General features: G+C 53.4%; 8 protein-coding genes across 8 annotated transcripts; 1 reads left to right on the forward strand and 7 right to left on the reverse strand.

Annotated features, from left to right (window-relative positions):
* Positions 1-261: 261 nt before the first annotated feature.
* Positions 262-811, reverse strand: SAICODRAFT_57109 (40S ribosomal protein S23-like protein; the record flags this gene model as incomplete). The annotated part of the gene is made up of 3 exons (XM_019169508.1): positions 262-321; positions 376-604; positions 663-811. The coding sequence occupies 3 exons, from the start codon at positions 809-811 to the stop codon at positions 262-264; spliced, it is 438 nt and encodes a 145-aa protein (XP_019024083.1).
* A 427-nt stretch (positions 812-1,238) lies between these two features.
* SAICODRAFT_92677 (ras GEF) lies at positions 1,239-5,039 on the reverse strand (the record flags this gene model as incomplete). The annotated part of the gene is made up of 4 exons (XM_019171825.1): positions 4,935-5,039; positions 4,344-4,871; positions 3,077-4,268; positions 1,239-3,001 (listed from the first exon to the last, which is right to left on the reverse strand). Exons 2-4 carry the CDS (start codon positions 4,809-4,811, stop codon positions 1,239-1,241), a joined length of 3,423 nt encoding a protein of 1,140 aa, XP_019024084.1. The 5' UTR covers positions 4,812-4,871; positions 4,935-5,039.
* Positions 5,040-6,060: 1,021 nt separating this feature from the next.
* On the reverse strand, positions 6,061-6,305 carry SAICODRAFT_7572 (uncharacterized protein; the record flags this gene model as incomplete). Its single annotated transcript, XM_019170995.1, has 2 exons — positions 6,061-6,220; positions 6,286-6,305. 2 exons carry the CDS (start codon positions 6,303-6,305, stop codon positions 6,061-6,063), a joined length of 180 nt encoding a protein of 59 aa, XP_019024085.1.
* A 614-nt stretch (positions 6,306-6,919) lies between these two features.
* Positions 6,920-7,561, reverse strand: SAICODRAFT_41119 (nuclear envelope; the record flags this gene model as incomplete). The annotated part of the gene is made up of 1 exon (XM_019168652.1): positions 6,920-7,561. A coding segment is annotated over one exon (642 nt), but the record flags the coding sequence as incomplete, so codon positions are not given.
* A 1,261-nt stretch (positions 7,562-8,822) lies between these two features.
* On the reverse strand, positions 8,823-9,250 carry SAICODRAFT_30393 (uncharacterized protein; the record flags this gene model as incomplete). The annotated part of the gene is made up of 1 exon (XM_019167662.1): positions 8,823-9,250. A coding segment is annotated over exon 1 (179 nt), but the record flags the coding sequence as incomplete, so codon positions are not given.
* Positions 9,251-11,268: 2,018 nt separating this feature from the next.
* SAICODRAFT_80463 (kinase-like protein) lies at positions 11,269-13,547 on the forward strand. Its single transcript, XM_019171204.1, has 3 exons — positions 11,269-11,317; positions 11,402-11,722; positions 11,778-13,547. The coding sequence occupies exons 2-3, from the start codon at positions 11,527-11,529 to the stop codon at positions 13,427-13,429; spliced, it is 1,848 nt and encodes a 615-aa protein (XP_019024088.1). The 5' UTR covers positions 11,269-11,317; positions 11,402-11,526; the 3' UTR covers positions 13,430-13,547.
* A 426-nt stretch (positions 13,548-13,973) lies between these two features.
* SAICODRAFT_7576 (uncharacterized protein) lies at positions 13,974-14,531 on the reverse strand (the record flags this gene model as incomplete). The annotated part of the gene is made up of 1 exon (XM_019170999.1): positions 13,974-14,531. One exon carries the CDS (start codon positions 14,529-14,531, stop codon positions 13,974-13,976), a length of 558 nt encoding a protein of 185 aa, XP_019024089.1.
* Positions 14,532-15,023: 492 nt separating this feature from the next.
* On the reverse strand, positions 15,024-17,069 carry SAICODRAFT_19342 (uncharacterized protein; the record flags this gene model as incomplete). Its single annotated transcript, XM_019166079.1, has 8 exons — positions 16,732-17,069; positions 16,436-16,677; positions 16,313-16,377; positions 15,922-16,258; positions 15,468-15,874; positions 15,237-15,403; positions 15,106-15,182; positions 15,024-15,048 (listed from the first exon to the last, which is right to left on the reverse strand). The coding sequence occupies exons 1-8, from the start codon at positions 17,038-17,040 to the stop codon at positions 15,024-15,026; spliced, it is 1,629 nt and encodes a 542-aa protein (XP_019024090.1). The 5' UTR covers positions 17,041-17,069.
* Between the last annotated feature and the right edge of the window lie 47 nt (positions 17,070-17,116).

A 17,116-nucleotide genomic window follows, 5' to 3' on the forward strand; every position in this document is an offset into this window, starting at 1 on the left:
GAACACAATTTTACCAATCCAAATCCCTGATTTTCGCAGCACCCATTCGTTCTTCAAGTGATTTCACATGGCGAGAGTAGGAAAGTCGTGGGCCGAACCGGGTGTAGTGTACATCCTGCTCCATTCTGTAGACCAAGACAATAGGTGATATTTTGTCAATTCAAAACCCCATGTCCTTCCAGTGCATCATATTGCATAGCCTCAGACAACCAGAAAAGCACGCCCAAAAATAGAACCGTTCCAAGCCTGGGAGCGATCCGTTTATGAGCGGGGCTTCTCCTTCTTCTCCTTCCACAAAGCAATCAAAGCGACACCGGAGACCTAGAGTAACTTCGTTAGATGGTGGCAAAGTGGTGGAGGAAGGGTTAGACGAACCTTGACGACCTTGAAACGAACACCGGGAATATCACCCTTGGCCTTACCCTTACGACCGAAACCAGCAAGGAGGACCTCGTCGTTCTCGTCGACAAAGTTCAAACAACCGTCATTGGGAACGAAAGCGGTGACCTTCTTTCCGTTCTTGATGAGCTGAACACGGACACACTTACGAATAGCGGAGTTGGGCTGCTTGGCCTCAACACCGATCTTCTCAAGGACGATACCCCTAGCGAATACATGTAAGGAAACGATTGATTGAGGGTTGGTAATGGAGGAAAACTCACTTGGCGTGGGAGGATCCACCGAAGGGGGAGGACTTGAAGACGGTACCGAGCAACCTCTTGCGGAAGGCCTCGTCGGCCCAACGCTGCTCACGGCGGTGGTTGCGGAGCTTGCGTGCGGAGTTGAGACCTCTAGGCTTTCCCTTACCCATGTTGACTGCAGAAAGGATCCAAGTCAGCAATTGTTTGAAGTTGAAGAAACACCCGACGCGACATAGCACAGCCGTACGGAACGCTGGGACACTGGTTCTTTTTCGAGGCGAACAAGAGGAACAGCATGAGAGCGTTCCGATCGGCGAGGAGCAGCATCGTTTTCCTTGACGTACCTGTTGATGAGACGGCTGCTGCTGGTGACGGGGCAAACGACTAACGATCCTCAGACCTCCAAATTTCGTGTGTAGTGCTTCTCGCGGGCAATTGGCGCTAACCCTCGGCGCAGGAGGCTCGGAGAGGGTTCGGGTGCCCTAACCTGCCAGAATTTGAGTGTGCCTGGCTGGGAAGGTACCCTGAGGGTTTATTGCAATTCAATCAACGCCATGACTCCGTGATAAATATCATCATAAATAACCCGTGCTACTCTTACTTGATCTTCGTGTACTCTTTCGTAGCCCATGCAAACAATCCCTCCATCTTATCCTTCTCCGCCGGTGACTTGAACGGCTGCGTCTCCTCTTCCTCCTGCACGCGCGGCAACTGTGAGCTCTCCCGTTCCATCCTGGTAGAAGTGGCGCTGACCCTCTTCTCCTCCTTGGGCTCAATCGTCAAAGAGCGGCGCCAGAGAGACATCTGATCGCCAGACTTGCCCATACGAACAGACTGAATGTGCTTATCAATCCATGACTGAAGCTCTGTGACCTCCGCCAACTTGTACGGAATTTGGAACCGCTGAACCTCGTTGATGATCTTCGTCGTCTTGACATACTTGTCAAAGTTGATCAAGTCAAGGTTACCAGACGGTGACAACCTCGTCGACGGGTTACCCTCGTGAATGAACGTCAAGTCCGTCAAGTAAAGACCCAAGAAGGGCAAACAAGGCGGAACATGCGCCCTCAACCGCGCACGGTAAACGGCGTAATTCCTCGAGTGATCCGTGATGGCCTTGAGTTGATCCAATGTACCCTTCGTCTTCGAGGACACCAACTGCCAGGTATTCTTCAACCTCGCAATGGTAGAAGAGCTGAGCGCACACAAGATCGCCATACAAGTACTGTAGTTGCTCAACCCAACACTACGATCGGCGACCTTGACCCAAGCCTTGATAATAGCAGCACGCTTCTTCGCATCACCCTCCGCCAAGATAGATTCAGCAACCCATCCCGCAAGATCAGTGGACAACGCCGTCGTCTGCTTCACATTCGGACAATGTCCATTCTTCTTGCTAAACTCCTGCCCAACCAACTCCTCTGGCGTAATCGCACAGAATAACTTGGACTCCTTGAGCGTCAATTGCCTCGCGAGCTCCGTAGGGTCGAAATCCAGCACAGAAGGCCCAGACCCATACCCAGACGAGGAAGTCCACGTCCTCAACCTCGCCAACTCACTCTTCGAGATCATGGGTGGAGGAACAGGAGCATCAACCAACGCCAAACCACCAGGCACAGCATTGATCTTACCAACCGTATTCGAGATCCTAGGAGTAGGAGGCGCACCATACTCGGTGCTAACCCGTCTACACAACTCCTCCAACCTCTTTCCAGCCTGAGGCAACTTTGCCGCCAACTCCTCAACAGCAAAAGGCATAATCACATCCAAGGCCTCATAGTCCAGATCCTGGCGCCAGTGTCCTTCCATCCATCCCTTGAAGACGTTGTACACCCTCAAACGAATAGGAACAGCAACACGCTGCTCCCAATCCGCGGTAGCAAGAATTTGCGGCTGAATCCTGAACCTCTGGATCAAAGCCTCGGCAAGAGCCAAAGGCGAAGTCCACAACCTGAACGTGAGGTAGAAGGTAGCAGCGAACAACGCATCAGGCGTCGACTCTGCCATTGTCATCCGCTCGACCAAGGCATGGAGGGTACCCCCAGTGACCTGTCCATCGGCATTGAACGCAATCTGGGCAGGCCTCTTCTCAGCAGCCGGGCTCTCGGGCTCAGGCGTCGTCGCACTCGTAGAGGTGCTCGCCCGGTGACTCGGCAGACTATCCCTAAAGCTAGCAGCCGTATACGCACTGCTATCCGTCGAGAACGTATTCGGCTTCTTGCCTTGTTGCTGCTGCACGGGCTGTTGTTGAGGCTGGGATTGGTTGGCGCTGCTCACGAAGAACGGAGCAGAGATAACAACTGGCCCCTCATCCTCCGCAACCTCCTCCTCCTCCTCCTCCTCCTCCTCCTCAAGCAAATCTTCCTTTTGTCGAATCGAGGCCTCAAACTTGGCCTTCGCCTCTGCATCACGACGACGGATATACTCCAAAGAACTCGCGACATCGCTTCCATACGAAAACGTACTAGACGCAATCGAGCTCTTGCTCTGGTGCTTCCTGACCGTGTTCGACGAAATGCTGGCAAGACGCTGTTCGAACCGTCCGTTCCTCGCCTCCTCGACAGTAGGGATTCCGAGAGCGCGAACAGCACTCCCAACACTCCCCCTCCTAACATCCTGCGCAGGCATGATCGTCGAATCACTCCGATCCCTCGCGATACTCCGGATTGCGGGAGGCGTATTCTCGTCCCTCTCACTCCACTCCTCAATGCTCTCAATCACGAATCGCGCACGCGCAACGACTTCACCCGCACTCCTCACGCAATCCGTCGCAACAATAACCAACTCCTTCCCTTGCTCCTCACTCACCATCCCAGGTCCCTCCTCCTCGTCCTCAGCCTGCGCAGTCACAACTTCTCTCGCGGCACTAACGAGCATCATCGTCTTCTTGAACATCGTGTTTTTCGCATCCTCCAGTTGCGCGTTCGGGGCACGAGCACACACCGCATCAAGTACATGCAACAAATTCCTCGCACTCGCGACACAAGTCTTGGTCGTCGCCAACAACTCAGCCGGAGACCCACTTTGTAAATGCAGACGCCCGATGTATGCGGCGAGATGCGACAACAACGAATCATGCGCGATCGTGAGTTTCTGCAATACAGACTCGGAAGTATCTTCTGACATGATGGTGCTCGTAACACTAACCGACGAATCCGCTCTCTTCCGTCCCGTCATCTTTGAGCCAGAACTACTGGGTCGATTAATGCTATTCGCCGTCATCGGCCTCGAGCTCAAACTCGACGTGGGTCGGCTGAAATTGGAGTGTGCAGTCGCTGGCCTGCTGAGAGGCTGCGTCATGCTATACCTCGCAGGCACCGCCGAAGCAGCCGCAAACTCCGCCTCGTAATCGCCGTTGTCGTCTTCATCCTCTTCTTCCTCGTACTTCCATAACTCAGCCGGGCCAGCAACGACCTCGATGAACTTGGAAGCACGCGAGGAAATGCGTTCCACGCGTTGTTGAATATCCTCTACATACTCGTACAACACCTCTGCGTCCGCAGCGGTAGCGTCACGAGCAGTAGCGATGAGCGTACTCAAATCACTCAGAAGGATCTTGCGTTCACGCCTGACAACATCCGAAGACCTCACAAGCGGGCTTTCGCGCGTCATGCAGTTCGTAGTAATCTAAACCACATTTTCATTAGCATACATCCCGTCAACTCCTACTCATTTCCCGCCACTTACCAGAATACCACGAACAGCACTCACAACACACGCAACCGCACTCCCCCATCCCTCAACCCCATGTCCCTGCCTCAACACCCCCTTCACCAACTCAACCGCACTAACAAGCGGCCTCAAAATCCTCAACCCATACGGCTCGCAATAATTACTCGGAAACCAGCCGCGTTCGCCCGTAGACAACAAACTCCCGTCAGCCCATCCCGAAGGATGTAACGCGTGCACCATGACAATCTGCCCAGCCTCGAGCGGCAAACAGACTGTATCTAGCTGCGCAGCGTCCTGCGGTTGAAACTGGTGCAAAACGCGGAGGTAGGTTGGTGCGGGACCACCATGGCTGTGTAAAGATGAGTCCGACGTCCGGGGACGCGAGAGGGTGTCGTTCTCGGAGTGGCCTTGGGAGGAGGATGTCGAGGGGCGTGTCGCGGCGGTCAAGGTAGCATTTGACTTCTGGATGCGTAGCGGACGGGGTGCTAGTGCTGCCATTGCTGTATACGTATGTGATGATGGGATGTATGCTGATAGAGAAACGCGTTTTCGGTTGTCCTGTCGAACACCACCGTCAGTTCTTCGTCGCCCAAAAATCCACAACACCACGCCCAAACGCACCAGCAACTCCGTACCGATATCACACAAGTCAAAATATCGTATCCTAAAGCTTCCTTCACACAAAAGAAACCCAGAGCCGTCGATGAACGCGTAACAACCAGCTCTTTCCCTTCAATGACGAGCCCTTAAGCTTGACGGGTTGACGGCGGACAGGACCGTTCAAAAGTTAAGTTTGGTGCTAATCCCGTACGCGCGCATGGATAGCGCGAACTTCCGCCAGCCAAAACAATTGCGTGCGGGAAATGAACCCCTTGATGGGAGGCGCGCGTGAAGATCGTCTGAAGATGTCAGTTGTTGCAATTGCCGTCGTTTACGGGAGGGTGTAGGAAGGGCTACGATGGGTTGGCTGGGGGCAGTCTGTAAGCATATTCCCTTCAGCTCATCGCTCCGACTCAAACCGCCCAAAAATGGACTTCGGAAATCATCTTCCGCCTAAGACCTCACGCATAACTCCCACCACGGCAGACAACGGTACTGCAGCGCTTGAGCCTGCGCAACGGCCTCCGCTGCGCAGCTGCAGTGTTCGCCTTCTACGTCTACGCACAGCACGCACCTCCAACCCCGCTTTCGAACCCGGACGTCAGCCAGGCGAGTAATGCCGGGTTAATTTGGGGAGCTCGAGTGAGGTCCGGGTGGCGAATATGTCAAGTTTCCGATGGCGAAGCGTTGACGTTCGTGCGTCGTAATTGCGAAACGCGAAACTCCGACAACGTGAGATGTACACCCATCCGTAGACCGTCCCATAGATTGACTTCGAAACTCAAGACACCCAAGGCCCTAGCACGTCGACATCGAACTCGATATTTACATAATCGCGGACTCGGGACCCGGAACACGGGAGGTCACTTGGGCTCAATCCCAAACTCAACCAAGCTTATTCCCTATGGATGAAACGCGACGGTGTGTGCCGCCTCGTTCCCAGCTGGACGGACGAACAAGAAAAGGGCTCAAGAGCAAATCAACTGCAATTGCGAATTGTGAATAAAGATCGTACTCCGACACGCTCCAACCGGATAAAGGGTATTAAAGATACTGAAGCCCAACCCATCCTCCATCATCTCATGACCAACCATTCCTTCTGGCCTCCAGCTCCTAGGACCTCATTCATGACCATTCACCAACCGCATCAACCTCCCTCCGCCTCAGCCGTAGGTACCGTCTTCCACTGCGGCCTCGTATCAGGCCTTCCCCTCTGCGCATCAGCCCTCGTAACCCGAATCGTCCGCTTCACATACAACCCCAACAATATCGCCATCGTGAATGCACAAATGGGGGCAGTTAGAGTCCTACAACATCGCCGTCATTAGTCCTTGTTCCGCATACTTCCTTGCAACTGGTAGGAAAGACGTACCGGATGTTAATGGTCGTCATGGAGGAACACTCGTACGCGTGAGCATGTGAAAGTCAGGGTTCGTTGTGAGGCGCGCGGTCTGGCAGCGGAGGAGACGTCATGCAGTGATCGGCGCGCGCACTCTGAACCCTTAACCGGTCGTTTCAGCTCGACAATGCAGAAAGTTCCAGGGCTCGACGGGATGACCATCCAGGCTGTCCTCGTGAAGGAGTAGAAGAAGCAGAAAAGATGAAGGTCATTGTTGGCTAAGCTATGGAAAAGGGTATCCTCTAAACTACTGCTATAATAAAATGAGAAAGACGAAACAAAAAGACTCCCGGAACAATAAGAAAGGCTCACCCTCGAGTAGACAGAGGTGGCTCGAAACAAAACCCAATGATGACAAGACAGTCCATAGCTTAGCATTCATCCTTCGCTGCTCCGCGTGCTTCCCTCTCCCTGGACGTATTGCATGCATCCATGACAAATGGTCCATATGCATACACGCACTCGTATCGTACCCCGTAGGTACCCAGGTTTACCTCCTCGCAAACCCGAATCCAAACCCGGCTTGACTCCCAAACCCAGTCCCAATAACACTCGCAGCAGGCGCCGTATACCCACTCCCAAACAATCCGCTCTGCGCCTGTTGTTGTCCACCCTGCTGCTCCTGCTGCTGCTCCACCGCCCTCAACCACCCAACCTCCCCCCTCAGATACTCAACAACACTCCCCAACCGTCCTCCCGCAACCTCATTATGCTGCTCGACCTTCTCAACCCATCCACCCCTCACCAAGCCCACGCCACTGCTCTTGCCGATAGCGTCCCTGAACACGCTTATCCACGCTCCGCACATTTCCTCGTATGCTTGTCGTTTCGAGATGTTGTGGAGTGGATTTGACCAATTTGGGAGACGGTGGATGATGTGGGTCGCTTCGTCGAGGAAGGAGAGGGAGGTGTCGAAGTGAGGTTCGTGGGGTGGGAGGAAGTGGGGTGTGTAATCCATCAATGCCGAGAGTAATTCGTTCAGGCAGGGACGGACGCGGTTGTATGCGTAGTCACCAGCCGGGTCTCCGCCGTATGGGAACGCTTCCCGAACTGCGGCTTCGAGGCGGTGGAGGACTGAGATAGAGGAGGTTATGGTGGGACGTGGGGCAAGAGATTGGACCTCGCCCAGGAGCTGTGGATGGCGTTCTGTTAGGCCGAGAATGATAGATTGAAGCTGAGCGTTGTCAAGAGACGACAGCAGTCGCGGCAAAGGCAAAGGACGGCCTTGAGGAATGTTTCGTTGACGTTTGCTCAGAGGTGTAGGTGAGTCACCCACATCCCTCTCCGACCCTGGTCCAGGTGACAGGGAATCATCATCACGTCCTCTCTTGCGACCTACCACACAGCATTCATTAGCATACATCCCTGTCGAACTTCATAAACATAACTCACTCTTCCTAACCGACGATCCCATTCCACCGCCAGCAGTGGAAGCGGCACCAAATGGCGTAACAGGCCTCAACGGGCTCTGCATCTGATGAAACGAATCAAATGGCGATGACCTCTGGATTGCAGCAAGAGGTGATCTTGAGTCCATGTCGTAAGTATGGTTATTGGTTATGGTTTGTGTATGGATGGATTATTGCGTCTTGCCTGGCCAGAGCATGGAGGCGGGAGACTAGCCGCCACAGGGAGCGAGACAAGGCGCAGTCGGCTCAGGCGATAGGGAGTTGGTCGTGGGAAGGAAATCCTCTCGATTGAGTTTCTGCTCGAAGTGATTTGCTGGCAGCTGGCATATTGGAAAAGTATAAAGAGTGTGTAGTTAAATAAATCATCAAGCATCCTGATCAGGGACACAGACATCGCCAAGGCGTCCCTCAGCGTGCCGAAAGCATCGAAAAAGAAAGAAAGAAAGAGAAAGAAAGAAAGAAGGCTAAAGAACGAACGTGTAGCCCCCAGGGCCAAAGTTAGTCAATCACACAATCACACCACCATCCCCAGTCATCCTCGAACTCTCCGTACTATCAGTACTATCCGTCCCCTCCGTCCCCCTCGTATCACTCCTCCTCATACTCCTTCCCCTGCCCGGTCCCAACAGACTCCTACCTCTCTGCAACGTACTCCGCATCCGTCCCAACACTGGACTATTCTGCGGACTTAGATCCCCCTCATTTGCGTTAACGACCCTCAACTTGCCCATCGGTGCGGTAAAGGAAACGAATTGGGTTACGCGACCGCGCATACCTGCTTCGAGATCGTCGTCGTCGCTGTCGATGCCTGCATCCGCTTCCCTTCCCGCCGCACCCGAAGGAGGACCGCGAACGGGGGAGGTAGGCAGGTTGACATCTTCTTCTTCGTCATCATCACCGAGACGGGAAGGCGCGCTACGTCGACAATCTGTCGTAGAGCGAGGAAGGTTCGCTGCTGTTAGTGTCGCCGTACTCGACATTGCCGCACTACGCGTCGTCATGCCACTCTTGTGACTCTGTCCACTCTGCCTCGTCCCCGCACTGGCATAGAACTGTGCCCACGCCGGCAGAGACAACCCTCCCGCCGCCGTAGTCCCAACGGTTCCAGTCTGCTCCATGATCATGTTCAACGAAGGCGGTTTCGGACTCCACGTATTCGGCAAATGATCCATACTCCCATTTCTCGCCAAGAAATTCCGGAGAATACGAGCCGTACGGGATCTTTTGGGAGGCGCAGGCGGCTGACCAAAGAAGTATGGCTTGTTCTGCGCCAACACACTCTTCCTGTACAACTCCCTCCTCCTCCGTCTCCTAATGACCATAATCACCCCCGCGCCCGCCGCAGCCAAAACCGCCAATACCGAAACCGACGCAGCAGCAGCCTTTGTGGTACTCGACGTTCCTGACGATTTCGTCACCGAGTCGAGAGAGGTGATGGTTTCTTGTTTGAGGCGGGAGGAGGAGGGTTTGTATGTATCGATCCAGGACATGGTTTTCGCGTCGAACATGTAGATTTGGGAGTTGAGGGTGCCGTCGGGGAAGGTGCCGAAGAGGATCAGCATTACGTCGTCGTGGGTGATGATGGCTGAGTGGTACGCCAGACCCTCAGGTGGGGCACTTCCAGCCGCGCTCACGTTCTGGTAAACGAACGTGTCTTGGGTGGTGTTGAGAACAACGAGTTGTGGTGAAGCCGCTGCAGTTTCGTTACCGACCACTCCACCGTAGAAAAACACCGTACCATCCGAAGCCGTAACCGCACTCGCCCCACTCCTGGGATCAGGCTTCGTCCCACTCTCACTCACAACAGTGATAAAACTCCACACCTCACCCTGAAAATCATAAATCGCGACCTGTCCCAAATCAACCCACGAATTCTCATTCGCCGTTTTCCCACCCATGATAATGACTTCCCTGGACGAGATATTGGTGAGTGCGAAATCGATTTCGGCGACGGGTGCGTTCTTGTTGGCGCGTTTGGTCCAGGAGGTATTGGTTGTTGAGAGGGCGGAGAGTGCGTTGTGGTAGAGTGTCGCGCCTTTTGTCGAGCAGCTCTCTCCACCGAATTGGAAGATGGTATCATTCGATGCGAATGCCTTTCCAGCCCTGATCCGACTCGGTGCGCTGACATTCGTGTCATCAACACTCACCACCTCCCACGTCCCAGCTGCCGCATCATAAGCCTGCACCAACCCCGTACTCGACTTCGCCTCCGTCTTCGCCGCACTAATCGAACAATTCCCCGTCGTCCCCGTTCCACCAACGACCCAAATTCTACCATCCCCGCCCAGTGCCGCACTCGCTCCCGTCAACCCCTCATCCATCGCCGATAATTTCGTCCATGAAGCGTTGGAGGAGGTAAATGAGGATGAGAAATCCAGTGACCATAATTCGGAGGAGAGCGTAGTTGAAGATGTGGTACCGCCGAGGATGTAGGCTGTTGTAGAGTTTTGGACGAGGGATTGGGAGTACCGTGCTGAGGGGGAGTCGGCGGTGACGCTTGGCGCGAGGGAGCCGAGGAGGAGGGGGATGAGCGCAAGCGACTTGCGCAGGATCATTGTTGGTTGTGGACTCTGATCTGAGTGCTTCGAGTCGTTGAACCAGGTGTGCGATCAAGAATTGCGACGCGGTCGTCGAAAGAGTGTCGTGGGCCGTGCGATTGTGTGTGTAAAGAAAGGAAGAAAGAAAGGTTGCGTATCGACCAGCGACACTTGATAAATCGTAGTTCGTAAATCGAAGAAAGGAATGGATCCCAGTGATACCAGATCACGTCAAGAATACTCGTTCGTCAAAGCGACAAAGCGGATCAACAGGTTGACGTCCTTCAGCGCACCGAAGCCGCTTTTCCGCTTGGGTTTCCTCTTTAGGGTTGCGACATATCACGGTGTAAACAGTGGGCGCGGGGGCGGCGCATGACTTGGCAACGTACGGCCGGACACGTTGCACGGAAGGGTTGAGCATAGCAGGTAGCACGGCTGAGGAAGTAAATAGAATTCTCGCCGTCTCTCGAAATGTCCTTGATCTCTTCGTGGTTCTGTAGATTTGTCGTGTTTGCTGTAACTCAACTGCACCCGAGCACTGCGCCAACTCTGGAACCCGTCACAGTCAGTCAGTCATCCACCACCAGCGAAATCACAGATCAACCATAAGAGCAGGACTGGTTCCTCCCATTCTACCAACGAGTACGAGTAGAAACTCAAAAACAGCAGCATACAGCCCTACACCATCTCTACTGCATGATCTCCCTGTAACCGAACAACCGAAACCGCATACACACACAATGACATCAAAACCATTACATGCACCGCCAGCACCTCCCTTACTGAGCCGGCATATATCCCTCAACCTCCAAGGCACCGGCACCTCCTTCGCCCATCTTTCAACCTCCTCCTCCTCCTCTTCCCCGTCTCCACCCGATGCCCCGACTCCACCGCCCTCAACACCTTTATCTCCTCTGAGCCCAGAACTGCTGAGTCCAGTGAAGGAAACACATCATATCCTAAAGAACTATGATCCGGTATCAGGGCGGAAAGTGATTAATCGGTACGAGATTATCAAAGAGTTAGGAAGGGGTGTACACGGGAAAGTCAAGCTCGCTCGTGTGCTACCCGAAGACTCAACCTCAGCCACCGGGTATGCCTCACCATCCTCATTATCAACCCCACCCGACGAAAACGACCCAGACACCGAATACGTCGCTATCAAAATCGTCGACCGCGCCCCCAAACGCCGTCAACTGGGTAAATCCCCCTCCCTTGACAACGGTCAATCCCCACGAGAACTCGGTATCCGTCGCGAGATTGCGATTATGAAGAAATGCGTGCACCCGAATGTGGTGAGGCTGAGGGAGGTTATCGATGATTCGATGAGTAAAAAGATTTATTTGGTGTTGGAGTATATGGATGCTGGGGAGATTGTGTGGAGGACGGTGGATGAGGAGCCGGCGTTGACGCAGGAGCAGGCGAGGAGGGTTTTTAGGGATGTTGTACTCGGGTTGGAGTATCGTACGTCTCGCCATCGTTTTTGTATATTGAGAATGGTTGCTAACCTTTGTTGTAGTGCACTACCAAGGCATCGTCCATCGCGACATCAAACCCGCAAACCTCCTCCGCTCAACAGCAAACATCATCAAAATCTCCGATTTCGGCGTCTCCCACCTCTCCCAACAACAAGGCAGCTCCTCTCAAGACGACGCCGAACTCGCCAAAACCGCGGGAACCCCCGCCTTCTTTGCCCCCGAACTCTGTTTCACGGATTTAGGTGATGGAAGGAAACGGCCGCCGGTGACGAAGGCGATCGATATTTGGAGCTTGGGGGTTACGTTGTTTTGTTTGTTGTTTGGGAAGTGTCCGTTTACGGGGGAGAGTGAGTTTGATTTGTTTCGGAACATTGCGGAGGAGGAGCTCGTGATTCCTGAACGCCCGCCCATCGATGACGAGGCGCGGGATCTTCTGGTAAGGTTGTTGGAAAAGGACCCTCAGCAAAGGATTACGTTGGAAGAGGTCAAGAGGCATCCGTGGGTCCTACGCGGAATCCCCGACCCAAACCGCTGGCTCGAAGAAACAGACCCCACCCGCGCCGGTGCCGTCCTCGAAGTCTCACAAGAAGAAGTCGACTCAGCCGTCGGCATCGTCGATAAACTCAAGAAAAAACTATTCAAGCTCGGTACGAGTTTTGGTTGGTTTGGGAGTGGGTTGAGAAGGAGGGCTACGACGGCGGGACCGGGACAGGTGGGGTTGTCGAAGGTTGCGGGGGTTAAGACGACGAGTTTGGGGACGCCGATGGAGGAGAAGAGGAGTTTGAGTCCGCTTGAGCTGGCGCCGGGCAGTACCAGTGCGACGAATTTGATGGCTACGGCTGGGAGTATGGGATCGAGACGCTCCAGTAACCCACCCACCGCATCAGCGCGTCCACCGCCCATCCTGGCACGCCATCATTCTGCAATGACGAGTACGGAGACGATTCACCGTATTGTTCCGAAAAGTGCGGAAGAGAAACCTACGGATCATTTCCCGCGTTCGCCGATAAGGCAGAGGAGTTCGACGGTTAGTCATGGAACTGTTACGCCCAAGCATACATCTAGAACACCGAGTCCGTTGGCGAGTCCTTTGGGGGATGAGTTTGCGGGAATGAACATCCCGAGGAGTCAGCCGGTTGTGGAGGGTGGTGATGGGACTGGTGAGGCTTCGAGCGAGTCCTTTGCCCGGGCGTTGTTGAATGTGCATGGTGGTGCTCCTGGTAATAGGCGTGACTCTCGCGGCTCTGGCATTCCGAGGAGTCGTGCACTGAGTAATCTCAGCACTGACCCCCCACCTGACCTCTGGACTCTAAACTCAGACCAATACTCCAACTACGAGTACTCCGATTTCTCACCCCAGATCACGGACGACGACTACGAAGGTCCCGGCGCTGATCAAATCGAGGAAGACGAGGGTATGTTCCTGGACTTTACGAGGGGGAGAAGGAGTCGTGTGGGTAGTATGTCGAGTAACGTTGGTGGAGCGACGGGACCGAGGAGTAGAGTTTCTAGTGCTGTGAGGGGTGGGGGACATGGACATCATGGACATGCGAGTGGTAGTGGGTTTGGGACTGGGACTGGGAGTGGGAGTGGGAGTGGACGTGGGCAGAGTCCGGCGCATCCTAAGAACCCGAGTAAGTTGCATGAGGTTAGGGATTTAGAGGAGAAGCTCGCGGAGGCGATCGGGGCTTGATGGTCATGGCCATGGTTGCCTATCTGTGTACCGGTTGTTGGTGGTCCGTATTCTTTACTGCGGCGTGGCTGTGGATCCGGAGGTGGAGCGTGGATGGTGGGCGATCGACGTATTCATTTTCCTTGAGGTATATTGCTTGGGGTGTCCGGTGTTGCCTTCCTTTTTTTTGTTATCATCTTACTCCCCTTTTTCGGATACTTCGCTGGACGGGTTTCTTTGTGGCCAGATGACTCTTTTGTTCTTGCATTGTTAGAGGGTCGATGGTTGGCCTATAAGCTTATGGCTTTGGCAAGTTGCAAATGGCTACGAATGAAAAGTATCACTATGGACAAGGATTGAGGACGCACTACCGTAGGTAGAGTGGAACTCTTTACTTCAATACTATGCTGCGTTTTCTTGGGTCACTGGAATGTTCATAATCAGGTATCCATATTTCAATAAGCCAAATTATTGTGAAGCTGTTTGTAACGCCTACTGTATACCGCCGCACCCCAGGAAGTTTGTAACACCAAGAAGAAAACCAAAAAACTGACTGTACCCGGCTTCACATCCACAACGACTCACTTTCATCCAAGCTCACAAAGGAAAGCATCCAACAAGCGATCTCGACCACCCAATCATTTCCATCACCTTTCTTCTCCTTCAGCTCCCCTTCCCTATCGTCCAAAGCAGCGGGTGCGCTCTTCACTTTCAATAGCTGAGGCTGCGGTTGTGCCGTGGAATTCCCACTATATCCCGTCAACCTATCAACCCAACTCGTCCCCGTCCACGTAGGCTTCACAACATGAACGTCATGAACCCCAGTGCTGTTCTGCGCTGATACATACTCGTTAACCCACCCACTCCCCTCCTCATCCTCATCATCAACCTTCGTCTCCTCCGTCTCATGCGGCGATAACTCGGCCGCGGCAGCCTGTTCCCCCATCTCCACAAGATTATGCGAAGACGCACGGGTAACGAGCCAAGACTCTCCGCGATCTTCCATATTCGTACTCGTTACTTTCGCGCCAGCCTGATATATCCACGCTTCCTCGCCCTCTAGATCTCGTAGATCGTCGTCGGGGGTGAAATACCCCGAGGCTGTAGAGTCGAGGTATGACATGGGTGTATGCGGCGCGGAGAAGAATTCATCGTAGGTTGCGGTTGTACGGCGTGAGTTTGCTGTACCCCTTCTTTGGTGCTTACGTGAAGTATCAGGCGAGTGCGGAGGAGCGTCTTTCGTTAGAGGTGTAAAGCTGAGCTTCGCGAGGGATGGAGAAGAGCGGACACGGCGGCGGCTCGACTGTAGGGAGGCAGTGAGTCTCTGATGGAAAGAACCACTTTGAGAAGTCTTCGTACCTCGCTCATCTGCGAATGCCGGTACAACTTGTGTGTACGAGAGATCTCGAGATCACTTCGTCGCTGGGGTCCGTCCGATTGGCCTCAGTGCGGGGTGCAGGAGCGGCCCCTGCCAAAACGATAAGAACACCTGCCCGTCATTCCCCAAACACTTTCGTAAACCTGGATGTATGCTCGTCTACCATATCCTACGATTCACATCTCTTTATAGATTACTTGCTGTCCCTCCATCTTCCTCTATATGTTCTGGTTGGGATCATGCGAAAGCGAGTGTGAGCAGCCTGAGAAAATCACGTCAGCTCATCCCCACGACCCTCCTCAATACATCAGAGACTTACGAAAACAACATGTTCTGCAACACATGCACCGCAACCGCCTGCAAACTCGGCACCAAATCCGGGTGTTCCTTAAAATCCTATGCAGAATCAGTGAGCCATCTCATTTTAAAAGCTTCATGGATTCAGCATACCTTTACGGCCTCCTTCGTGATGGAGAAGCCGAATTGTCTGTGGATAATTCTTCGAGCGATATATGCTGACACGATCTCGCTAATCCACACAACCGAAGACGCGATGGTGGTGAGTCGGTACGTATACGGATCCGACTTATCCTCGAAACCAAAATACGGATACGCATCTATCCAAAGTCAGCGCGCGCTCTCCAATCCACACACATACTGTACTGTGCATGGATGACATACCTCGATTCGGACCAAAATGCAGCACAGCAACCCACCCCAAAAACGCCATCATCGTAACATCCTTCGCAAGCGTCTGAATATAAACCCCCCGCCCAACCTTCTTCTTCCATTCCTCATACCCCTCCCGCTCCCCACCCCCAACGAGCCCACTCATCCACCCTACGACCCTCCACGCATACGTCGTCATCGTCAACGGCGCCACCACGATAATACTCGTACTCGACGCGGCCTGGAGAAGTGCGAATTGCTGTGGTGAGCGGAGTCGTGCGTAGAGGTTTCGGAGGTATGTGTTGAGAGTCATGGCATAGTAGAACTTGAAGGCGGTTGTGAGGGAGTAGGAGTTTACTCTGCCTTCGCCGAGAATCCAGCAGGTTGTTAGGTCGAGGAGGTGGACGGTTGCGACCCAGCTGTACGAATGTTAGCCCAGGCCTTGTGAGTCTAAGCATCAACGTACGTATAGACATAAACCAAGGCATCCGCGGCCGAGTGGGGCAGCGTACTCATATAGATATACGTATACGCCTCACCCGCAACGAGCGCAACCAACCCCAACCCCAGCGCCCCCGAAAACCACAAAAACCGTCTCCAACTCTCCGGAACATACCTCACTCGCTCAAAGAAAACATTCGACGCATTATCCAATGACGACCGCCACGAATGCCATGAATGCCGTCGATTGGAGCGGAGGATGGAGAAGGAGAAGATCATAGGTGTTGACATCGTGGCGAAGGTTAGGAGGATCCAGGTTAGGAGGAATCGCTCGAGGCCGGAGAGGAGGTAGATTACGGCGCCTGTCTGAAGTGTTAGCACTCTGACTCTGACGAGGCGCCTACTTGCTTGCGGACCTCCTGCAATTGAGATACACCAAAGAAGGGTATAGGATGTCGCACCACCAAGTCTGGATGGCCACCTGTACGAAGTTGTTAACATAAACAAACAGGATTATCTCTTGAGGGAGAACTTCGTACCAGTTTAAAGCATAAAGGTGATAGAGTTTGGTGACCCATAGCAGACCTATGGCATTGTAGAAGCCGTAATACACAAAGAGGAAGAACCAGAAGTTTATCAGTACCTTCGGCTCTCCTTCTTTCGGTATCAGTAAGAAATTTGACTCGCTGCTTCCTGTCCGGTTCGTGATAGGGTCAGGGATGTCTGGGTCCAGTGCTGGGTTCGGGTACGTCGGTAGTGGGATGGCACACCACGCAATGACCTGTTGGACCTTTGTTAACATGGATACATCCAGGATTTTTCAAAGAGGAACAACAATTGCAACAGGGACGATTTTCAACATCGCCATCCGCCTCCAATACCCCCCAATAACCTTCTCCACAGTTCCCCTTCTCGGCTGCAACACCATCCCCTCCAACAACCATCCACCTTCATCTTCACCATCATCGCTCGTATCATCATCGACCCCGAATGCAACACTCAGCTGCCGATTAACCGTATTCCAGAATATCTGACTCTTCCGCTTTGCGAGATGCAAGGAGCCAAACGCATTCGTTGCAGCTTCGGCTGTTGCAAGGGATTCGTGTCCTTCATCGAAGGTGTGGTAAGTGCTTCCTATTGTCATCGAAGCATCTGTTCGTCGTTGGATGGGGGTGTATGCATTGTTTTGGTGGTGAGGATTGACAGGTGAGTGTAATCTA

Source organism: Saitoella complicata (genome assembly GCF_001661265.1).
Source record: "Saitoella complicata NRRL Y-17804 unplaced genomic scaffold SAICOscaffold_12, whole genome shotgun sequence".
Classification (NCBI taxonomy): Eukaryota; Fungi; Ascomycota; class Saitoellomycetes; order Saitoellales; family Saitoellaceae; genus Saitoella; species Saitoella complicata.

What these genes read in the sequence shown, in the direction of transcription:
- SAICODRAFT_80463 (XM_019171204.1), top strand. Translation starts at nt 11,527, where the DNA reads ATGAAGAAATGCGTGCACCCGAATGTGGTGAGGCTGAGGGAGGTTATC. An exon ending in TGTACTCGGGTTGGAGTATC is followed by an intron (nt 11,723 to 11,777) that starts GTACGTCTCGCC and finishes CCTTTGTTGTAG; the next exon opens with TGCACTACCAAGGCATCGTC.